This window comes from Octopus bimaculoides, chromosome 17 (genome assembly GCF_001194135.2).
Source record: "Octopus bimaculoides isolate UCB-OBI-ISO-001 chromosome 17, ASM119413v2, whole genome shotgun sequence".
In the NCBI taxonomy this organism is placed as follows: Eukaryota; Metazoa; Mollusca; class Cephalopoda; order Octopoda; family Octopodidae; genus Octopus; species Octopus bimaculoides.
The window spans coordinates 45,990,843-46,002,223 of record NC_068997.1 but is presented as its reverse complement, the minus strand read 5'-3'; the positions used below and the strand labels follow the sequence as shown (position 1 = coordinate 46,002,223).

The 11,381-nt window shown below is 37.6% G+C and overlaps 1 protein-coding gene across 1 annotated transcript in view; it reads left to right on the top strand.

Annotated features, from left to right (window-relative positions):
* The first annotated feature begins 746 nt into the window (after positions 1-746).
* The window catches only part of LOC106879421 (tektin-4), a 12,849-nt gene continuing 2,214 nt past the window's right edge, over positions 747-11,381 (top strand). Inside the window, exons 1-5 of the mRNA XM_014928976.2 lie at positions 747-1,152; positions 5,655-5,976; positions 8,012-8,082; positions 8,825-8,968; positions 10,150-10,372. Of these exons, the coding sequence (XP_014784462.1) occupies positions 881-1,152; positions 5,655-5,976; positions 8,012-8,082; positions 8,825-8,968; positions 10,150-10,372 (1,032 nt within the window). The 5' untranslated portion in view covers positions 747-880. The remainder of the gene's footprint in view (positions 1,153-5,654; positions 5,977-8,011; positions 8,083-8,824; positions 8,969-10,149; positions 10,373-11,381) is intronic.

The window sequence follows — 11,381 nt, the reverse complement described above, 5'->3', positions numbered from 1 at the left end:
GACAGGACATGCCCTCGTCCGTGAGAGGATCCATTATAACCAGAGATGATGATAAAAAGAGAATCCAACAAGATCTAGAAAAGTCGTACATGAAAGAATTTGAAATGGTGAAGACACGCCAGATTAAGAAGTTTATGAAACTTAAGTCTATCACCCACCTGTGAAAGCAGCAATTAATGTAAGTAGCCGACATCTAGAAAGCTCTGAAGAAAAAAACCCATGGGCATATGGCGTAGTTGAGAGCGCGGGCTACTAACCCCAAGATTCCGAGTTCGATTTCAGGCAGTGAAAAATACCTTACGAATGAGAACCCAGGCTCGAAATTTCCCCAAAACACCTGATGAAGGCTGGAGGGTATATGAGCCGAAACGTTGTGTTAATAAGATGAGTACAAATGTACATAATTCCTCATCTCTTAAATATAGAACTGTATTACCTTTAGTCGTGCAGTATATTCCTAGTTATGGCATACAACTGGTCAGAAAGTTACTATTGGTTTCGTGTCTACACTTAGCTATACTTGACGATTCATCGGATTTAGGGAATTAACGAATTAGGGGTGGAGAAGCGGGCATTTATCAAATTTGATAAGTTTTAAAATCCAGTCTTCGTCACATACCAGACTATTTCAATTAAATTTTCAAGAGTTCGAGTAGAGTTACCTCCCTTCGTTATTTATTTATATTTATCTCGCTTGGTCGTGGCCCCATAGCAACCATCGCGTGTTGTTAGGACGCTACTACTGATTAAAACATCGTTCTCTCACTTTGCCCCTCTCTCTATTTTATATACATTTCTTTCTCTCTTTTTAACTCCCATCTCCTCTCTACGTTTACATTCATATAAGTACATTCATAACAGACAAAGATAAAACTTCAAAATGGCTGCATGTGTCGTGGGCCCGAACCTAAATACCTGCCAACCGACGGGCGATGTGGGTGAAGCGAGTATCACCCACCCACCGATGGAATGTAGACCAGACGGTGATCTTGACTGTAGGACCAAGCGAGAGACATTTGAAGATTCAGTGTTGATGACAAACACTGGAAACGATATGGGTATCTCGACCCAAGGTTACCGAAGCAACAAATATAACGATATAGAGTGGAGTAACAATAACTACACCAAATATTTACAATCTGCCACCGACAGGTAAACTTAATAACCTTTGACACCGACCATCTCTTTTGTCACTTCTAACCCCCCCCTCCACTTTCTCTCTCATCTATTTCCAACGTTGATATCTTCTGTCCTTAACTTGTTTCTGTCATTTGACTGTGGCCATGCTGGGGCGGCGTTTTGAAGGGCTTTTTAGTCGAACAAATCAACCCAGGACTTTTTTATCAAGCCTAGTACTTATTATCTATCGGTCTATTTTGCCGAACCGCTACGTTACGGAGGCGTAAACACACCAACACCGTTGCAAACGGTGGTAGTGGACAAACACAAAGACACACACACACATGATGAGTTTCTTTCAGTTCCCATCTACCAAACCCACTCACAAGGCTTTGTTTAGCCCAAGGCTATAGTAAAAGACACTTGTCGAAGGTGCCACGCAGTGAGACTGAATCTGGGGCCATGTGATTTGGAAGCAAGCTTTTTGCTACGCCAGCGCCTAATCAACGGTTTTAATGATTTTTTCCAATCTACTGCATAGTACAGTTAACAAATATTTAATCAGTTTATAGTGATTAATTACAATCTTTCCTCGGTCACAATAGATTCACTCATACTACAGCGACTAATTAACATGTACTATTACGACAATGGCACGGTGACTTGGCATAGTCGTTAGAGCGTCTTATCGAATGCTTTGCGGTATTTGTTCCTACTCTGCGCTCCAAGTTCAAATCCCACCGAGGGCAACTTTACTTATCATCCTTTCAAGATCCATTAAAAGAAATGCCAATCGAGGGCAGTGGATTCTCCGAACTGCAAGAATGTTAAACTGAAGTACTTGTGGTATTTGGTCTGGCGCTTGGCATTCTGCGTTCAAATCCTGCCATGGACTACTTGGATGGTAAACTTAATCCATCGCCTTTTTCAACACTGTTACTTGGTCCTTGGGTACCTTCAGCGAAGTTCTTTCTGTTGCAAGCATTTGGGCCGAATTTCGAGATACTTCTCTCTCTCTCTCCAGTCTCAGAGACCATGTAAAGATTCATGTGTATTTTTCTTATCATCTGACTAAGAAAAAAAAAAAAAAGAAAGAAAAAAGATTTGATTGAAATGAAATACTCTTTTGCCGCGGAGGCGCAATGGCCCAGTGGTTAGGGAAGCGGTCATAGGATCGCGGTTTCGATTCCCAGACCGGGCGTTGTGAGTGTTTATTGAGCGAAAACACCTAAAGCTCCACGAGGCTCCGGCCGGGGAAGGTGGCGAACCCTGCTGTACTCTTTCACCACAACTTTCTCTCACTCTTACTTCCTGTTTCTGTTATACCTGTAATTCAAAGGGTCAGCCTTGTCACACTGTGTCACACTGAATATCCCCGAGAACTACGTTAAGGGTACACGTGTCTGTGGAGTGCTCAGCCACTTGCACGTTAATTTCACGAACAGGCTGTTCCGTTGATCGGATCAATTGGAACCCTCGACGTCGTAAGTGACGGAGTGCCAACACTCTTTTGCCATAAACTATTTAGAAAAGAGGATTGCAAGTCGCATCCTCTTTGACTGTCTCTAGTTTTCCTCAAAAGCAAATGTAAGTTTATGCAACACAATGCCACCATGAAATCCAGAATAATATTTTTACTGAAATTTCTTCATTCCCTTCGGTAAATTTATAGAAGAACACCCTTCCCGATTTTGGTGAACTAATTATTTTCCCCATTTTCTCCCATGTGTTATCAACTAATCTGACCTTCGGACATGCCACAAAGAACTTCTTCCCGGTAATGAAGGAGGCTGGTGGAAACCTCAGACTCCTCGTCCCTGGAGTTTCCCCTGACCATTTGTTTGTGTGTTATCAACAAATATGACTTCCAAACCAATCGGAAACGACTAGCTTTATAGAAAAAGAGGGTATAAGTGGGGGGTGGATAAGTCCATCGGAATTTCGCAGATCTAACACCCCATTTGCGTTTGGTGGGAAATAATTCCTTTTTTCCATAGATTTTACGTGTGCTATCAATTCATTTGACCTCCAAACATGCCGCAAAGGACTTCGCCACTACGTTTTGCGGGGGAAAAAATCTTTTTCAGCATGTTCGGATGTCAAATTAATTGATAATAAATAAAAAAAAAATTTAAAAATGCGCCTTTTTAAAGCCTAGCCAAGCTCATGGGCCCGATTTCCCGGTTTCAGTGGCGTATGTGTTTCCCAACTGGACGGGACGCCAGTCCATCGCAGCGTTACTCATTTTTGGCAGCTGAGTGGACTGGAGCAACGTGAAATGAAGTGTTTTGCTCAAGAACACAACGCGTCACCCGCTCCAGGAATCGAAACCACAATCTTACGATCATGATGCTGACACCCTAACCACGCGCCTCCACTAAATTAATTGATAGCACATAGAAAAAAAAAAAAAACTAGCAAAAATAATTATTTCCCACTGAAACCGAGAGGAATGTTCTACAGATTTGCCTTCACTTTAATGGTTTTACTCCTTCCTTTCTACTTTGTTATTGTTTCTAAGTTGTTTAGTTCCCATGCTAACCCTGGTCAGTTGGGACCCATGATCAAGTCATGAACATCTCGTCTTTTTCTTTTTCTTTTCAGAACTACATCATCCACTACGTGTTTTTTTTAAATTAAATAGCAGAGGGAAATTTGGTTGCTTTTTCTAGTAGGTTGCATAACCATCTAAAGCATGCATGGGCAACCTTTTATGAGAAGCAGACCGCATGAGACACGACTCATCATCAGGCTGCCCGCATTGCAAAAAGAGTCAAGGTAATTTTTCGGTAGGAGTGCCATCCATAAAGTCACAAGGGCTGCAGTTTACCCGTGATTGATACAAAGGATACCTCGTTGAAATGGATATAGTATTAATGATCAAATATTAATTATCAAAGCTAATTTGCTTTTCCTCAGTGTTTTACACTAAAATTTTTTTTTTTTTTTTTTGCTAGAACAGATAGGAATTTTAAAAAATAATTTGGACGTTTGTATCCATTGTATTGTTTTACTTGTGGAGCGAATCGCTTCCTGAATTCCTTAGCCAAAATTCAAAACCTCGTCTAGATTTTTCTTTGGGTCCCATCCATTTATTCTCGAGATTTGCAATTAAGAATTTTATGAGAGTCAACTGTGATATTTATGTAAGTCTTATTGTTTCCTGAATATCCTTAGGTTAAATACAGTTCAGAGTAGATAACAGACGAAGAATTTTTTGTTTAGCCTGACCTAGGTTAAGTAGGAAAATATAAATACAGAACCCAAATTCAATTCTCTCCCTTCCATTAAGTGCCTTGCCGAAGAGCGTCCCTCTTTTGCTTGGCGTCCGACGAAAGAAGCACCTCTTGTATGTCACTGCGATGGACTATACAACTTTCGCTCTCTCTACTTCGTGAACCCAGAGAGGTGAATTCTCTTATATTTTCTCTCCTCCTTCTACCCGTCTTCTCGCAGTCAACAAACGATGGACGCAACTACGTATAAAATGGACAACAGAACTTCAACTAATCTTTATACAACAACAACTCGAAGAAGTTCATTCATATATTGGTTTCAAATTTTGGCACAAGGCAACCAATTTCGAGGAAGGAGCTAAGTCTATTTCATCGACCCCCCCAGCGTTCAGCTGGTACTTATTTTATCTACCCTAAAAAGATGAAAGACAAAATCGACCTTGGCGGAAACTGAACTTAGAACGTGAAGACAGACGAAATGCCGCCAAGCATTTTGGCCGGCGTGCTAATGGTTGTTCTGCCAGCTCACCACATCAGTTATTTATTATATTGTAATGCTAAAATAAAGATTATTTCAACTGTTATTTTTTTTCCCTGTCATTTATTTGGTGCATATATCCGTTGCACGTGTTTCAGTCATTTATTTACTTTTCCAATGACTTTCCCAGAAAAGGACAATAAAGTAAACTCTGCTGGTGCAGCAGCCCAGGTGGCGGTGTTAAACTGCATGGCAGATTAAGTCTACCATCCAAGAATAGAAATAGTCCCTCATTCGGGCTTCCACACGACCGGCGTAGCTAATAGGGGAGCAAGATAAACCACCGTTACTCTCGAGCATATTTTTTTTAAATGGTGTCTTTTCAACAATTGAGAAATGATTTTAAAATTGTTTGATGTGTTATGGCACCTTTTTTATATGCTCGCCCGCTCCCACTAACTTTAGAACCTGGCTACACTTCAATTCCATACTTCTCCAAAGTTTCACTTATATGGCAATGAACAACCATAGTCTAAGATAGAAGACCCTACTCTAAGTGCTGCCCAATAGGAGCAAATCCCAAACCACGTGAATTCAGAGCAGCCATCTTAATGACATGGTCATGCCTTTGTAATATGTATGCGAATACATTTTGGTATCAGAGTTATCACATTCTATGATTTTTTTTTTTTTTTTTTTTTTTTGTTAAAGAAACCTACTAAAATTACTTCTCCAAGACTAAGTACTCGCTGAAGAATATGCAATAGCTATCGATTTCTTTCCTAGTTTAAAAATTTTTTTTTTATCATTCCTTAAATCAGACATAACTCTGAAGTGATACGCAACGACTCCTCGAATACGATGAATACCACAGAAGCCATCACCAAGAAAACCCAGGATGACCTGACCAAGAAGCTAGGAGAGAGAATACAAGACATCAGTTTCTGGAAGTTTGAACTTGAACGAGCAATCCAAGACATGCAAGATGAGATAGATCTGCAAGTGGCAATGAAGAGACAACTGGAGAATGCGCTGCGTTCTACTGAGATACCGCTGCACATTGCAACAGATAACCTGAACTGCAGGCTGCGTCGACAAGGAATCGATCTTGTTGAGGACATTGTTGAAAAAGCTTTGCTTCAGGTAACTTAGACGATTTTGTTATTTGCTTACTTGGTTATTATTATTTTTTTTTTTTGGTAGAATGTGCATTGGTGTATTAAGTTACAGTCACTCAAATACTTTTATATCACAATGGAGGTTACAGTGTTATGTGTAGCATATATATATTAAAGTAATGCAGTTAAGTCGTGCTTTTACCTTAATTATAATGAAAATGAATTAACTATTATTATTTAATCCATAACGAAATTAAAACCACTTGAAATATTTCTTTAAAGAAACACACACACACCGCATATGGTTTACTATATGTACAGAGGCTTGGGGAATCAAAGAGAAAATGACTTATGAAAAATAATGCTTCGATTTATGTATTTTCATAACTTGTCTTGTCACTTGATTTAGTGCCAAAAACTACAATAATAATAATAAAGCTGAAGTGAGAACCACAACTATGGTGCGCGCGTTTAATTGACAAAATGTGATCATCCCCAAATATAACAGTCTTTCAACAGACAATTTCAACCAATACATAAACGTATATACCACTCACTGATTGTAAAAATACTTGATGAAAAGTTCGAAATGGAGTGAAGTTACATTCACAGCTGGCCTTGACTTATAACCAGATTTGTACAAATCCGTTCTCATTTGAAATTAACTGAGATCGTTCGTGCTGTTACTAGACAAACATTGTCCCTGAAGAGTTTTAATTTTAATTTTTTTTTTTTTACAACAAGCAGGGGTGATAACTCTATTATGCCAGACAAAATGCCTTATGGTATTTAGTTGTGTTCAAAGTACAAATACCATCATTGAGGTTGATTTTGCTTTTCGTCCTTCTAGGGTATAATGTCCAGGTGTGCGAGTGCATATATGTGTGTGTGTATTGTTTCTATCCCGTTTTGCCCAGCTAAAGCGACGTAACAAGAGTTCCACCTCTGGAGTTACAAGAGTTACTTCCCCTGATATGATTATTTATTACATAACAACCTTATGATACGAGGGAACGATAACTTACAATTTGCTTCTCGCTAGGACAGTGGGTTGCAGAATCGTCAGAGCATCGGACAAAATGATTTGCGGCACTTAGTTACTGAGCTTTACAGTTTAAATTAAAATATCAACTTTATTGCTTCTGCGGTCAATAAAATGAAAGTATCAGCCTTATATCTTTTATATGTTTCAGTAATTTGACTGCGGCCATCTCGGGCAACAACTCGTAAGGTTTAGTTGAACAAATCGAACCTGGTACTTATTCTATCGTTTTTTTTTTTGTTTTTTTTTTTGCTGAACTGCTTGGTTACGGGATGTAAGGAAACCAACTCTGGTTGTCAAGCAGTGGTAGGGATAAACACACACGTACATATAGCAGGCTTCTTTTCAGTGTCCATCTACCCAGTTCACTCTCAAGGCTTTGATTGGCTTGGGGCTATAGTAAAAGACACCCAATGTGCCACACGTGGAACTGAACCTGAAACCATGTTGTCGGAAAGGAAACATCTTACACAGTCACGCCTGCACACACCTTTGTGTGTGTGTGTGTTTATGCATATATGTGTGCGAGTGTGTGTATGTATGTATGTATGGATGGTTGGCTGGTTGAAGCCCATCGTATATATGTATGTATATATATATATATGTATGTGTGTGTATATGTTTGTGTGTCCCCCCCCCCCAGCATCACTTGACAACCGATGCTGGTGTGTTTATGTCCTCGTAACTTAGTGGTTCGGCAAAAGAGACTGATAGAATAAATACTAGGCTTACAAAGAATAAGTCGTCGGGTCAATTTGCTCAACTAACGGTGGTGCTCAAGCATGGCCTGAAACAAGTAAAAGAGAGTAAATCCCATAATTGATAAGGCATGACTTATTTTTAAAAATATGGATAAATAAGCATTATATTTGACAAATTAATCTGAATGCTAAAGGGTTAACCATTTCTGAATTCGAAAGATGATCCTTGGATTAGGGGATGATGTGTGGCTTGGTGGGTATTTCAAAGTAAGTTATTTTGTGTGACTTATTAAAAGTTTTGTCTTCAATGGTTGCAGGAAGTCAAGTTAATTAACAATGTACAGGAACTTCTGAAGAAGACAATTGCAAAAACTGAGGAACAACTCGAGTAAGTACCTATTTACATACAATGCATGAATGTGTGAAAGAGTGTGTGTATGTGTGAGAGTGTGCATTTGTATGCATTTGGATGTCCTCTTATAAGTGTGTGTGAGTCTGTATCTGCATGTGTTTGTAAGCATATGTATTGCATTTATATCTGTGTTTGCACCTATATGAAATTGTATGTGTGCACTTAAATGTGTGTGTGTGCCTCTGTATGTTTGTGTGAGTGCTGTGATATGTGTGTGTAGAAATGTGTGCATCTGTGTTTCAATATACATGCATGTATCCTGTTAGCTTGTCTTTTTTTTAAAGATATAATATAGATAACTAAATTACAACAGGTATATAGTCCATTTTTTGTATTATAGTGCATTGTTGTACCATTCAAAACTTTTTATTCTTTATATATATATATATTTTTCAAAAAGTTATATTTCTATTCTTAATTTTAATTTTTCATTTATTTTTTTTTAATTTTTGAATTTAAAAAATTTAAAATTGTAAAATTTAAAATTTCATATCTCTTTTATATGTGTGTATGTGTACGCATGCATGCACACACACACACACACACACACAGATGTGTATGTGTATTATATATATATCTATATGTATATGTACATATACATACATACATGCTTATATATATATTTATATATCTTTTATATATAAATATACTTCACAGTTTCACATGTCCTCTGTAAATGTTTTTTAATTAATGACATCATTGATGACATCATTACCAGGAATAACCGTCTTACAAAGCAAAAGATGGAGATGGATTGGAGTGATAAAAAGGAGGCGCTACAGATTGACAGTCGATGTGCAATACTGAGGAACCACCACACCAACAAGCAGTTCTTTCCTGGTGCAGCTAATTTCCAGGAAATGTAAGTATTTGCTTTCACGTTGATGTAAATATTGATTATCTGATATATATATATATATATAATAAGGTAGTTGTGAAGGGGTGTGACTTGTTTAGGTGCATTGTGTCCTTGGGCAAGACACTTTATTTCAAGTTGCTCCAGTCCACTCAGCTGGCAAAAGTGAGTAGTACCTGTAATTCTAAGTACCAGCCTTGTCATATTCTGTGTCATGCTAAATCTCCCTGAGAACTACAGGGTGTCCACAAAGTCTGGGTACATGGGGATTAACACATACATTATGAAATTATTATTTCTTATAGTTAATTGTTTATGTTATGATTTTATTTACTCCATGTAGCCAGACTTTGTGGACACCCTGTACACTAAGGGAGCACGTGTCTGTGGAGTGCCCAGCCACTTTCATGTTAATTTCACAAGCAGGTTGCTCTGTTGATTGATTCAGCTAGAACCCTCAACGTTGTAACCAATCGAATGCCAGTTTAAATGTAAGGTAGTTACACATAGTGTACTCAATATTATTGGATCCACTACATGATATTGCATCCTGATAGCTTCAGCATCCAAATCCCTTTTGCATCTTAGCTTACTAGCTTATGCATATATACAAACGTAAGCAAATGAAAGAGCCAAGTATATTGCTGCTGCCCTTGATAAAAATAACAGCCAATTCTTCCTTATATCATACGTTACTATTTCAGTCAAAGAATGCACATTTCTGTAGTATCTCAAAATCTTAGCAATAGCAGCCAAATCTCCCTCATAAATAACAATCCTGCTGTTTGTTGGTCTATATGTATGTATTAACAAACAATTCAAGGCCTCTCTGTGTTAGCAAGACATATTAGATAATTCTTTTTCAAATCATATCATTCTGTCTCAAGTTAGGTTTATGCTGAATATGCTCCTTTGTCACTTCCATTATAGCTTTGAAAAAATAACTGTTAAAATCGGACTGCACTTTTCAAAATTTGCACTAAGAATAAGCACAAGGTGAAATTACTACTTGCCTTTGTAGCACATTGATACAAGTAGATTATTCTGTCCCCCTCCAACTTTTAGTTCATGCATTGACAAAACTGCATTATTTATGGGATGATCCAATATATATATATATATATACTACGTAATTTTGTATATATGTATGTATACATATCAATACATACATTTTTATTTCATTGAAGACAATCAACTCCTGAATCTTGGGCACAGTTCACCCATGACAACATAATTCTGGCTGAAAATGAGCGAAAGTCATCTATTCAGTTGAGAGAATGTGCAAAGAACATCTTGGAGGATACCTCCAGAGACCTGTTTGAGCAGAATAATATCGTACAGTCTGCTTTCCAGAAACGTCTGCAAGAACTTGATGATGCCAAATTTAGACATGAAAGCCATTTGAAGAAGGTATTTATTCATTTTACCTCTCTGTGGAAAGTCCATTAAGTGGCTCTTATTTCCAAAGGTATAACACCTGAATTATTTTATCTTCTATAAGGTTTTATATTTTTGCTTTTTGGTTTGTTACTATTTTTAGCATGAGCAGACGTCTGCAATAAAACTCCAGAAGTTGGATTTACCAGGATATATTTGATAGCAAAGGAATATATTTTCATTTTATTTTGTTAACCAGGGACTCTAAAAAAAGTGAAAACCTTCCCCATGAGCATGGCCATTGCCAGTACCTTCTGACTGGCCCTCATGCCAGTGGCACATAAAAAAGCACCTACTACACTCTCGGAGTGGTTGGCATTAGGAAGAGCATCCAGCTGTAGAAACTCTGCCAGATCAGATTGGAGCCTGGTGCAGCCATCTGGCTCACCAGTCCCCAATCAAACCGTCCAACCCATGCCAGCATGGAAAGCGGACGTTAAACGATGATGATGAGGAGGAGGACAAATATCCGTCAAATGTAAATAATGTACATAATTCTTCATCTCTTAAATATAGAACTGTATTATAATGATGCAGGTTAATAAAATATTTGGAAACTCAAGTGTTTGTGTAATCATTGTTTACACATGCAATCTTCTTAAATTGTTAACAGCCATCAAACTAAACTAGAAAAATGGGATCTATTTTAAAACAGGGGCCACAGTTTTCATTAATGTTTTACGTAGTGTTTTTGGTACCGAAAGACTTTCAAACTTCGTATACTTATCTATTTTGTGTTATAGAACAGAAAAATATTTTTGTATTTGAATTTATTTCATGTAAAAAATTGTCTTATTTCGATAATTTCAACCAATCACTGACAAGTATTCAGTTGTTTATATTTACTCCTTTGGATGATTAAGTGGTGTAAAGCGTATTTAATCTCCATAGCTTCGTTTTATTTGCTTTTTTCATTTTAAATTTGCTTTTTTCATTTTCTTATTTTTTTCTTCGTTTTATTTGCTTTTTTCTTTTTAAATTT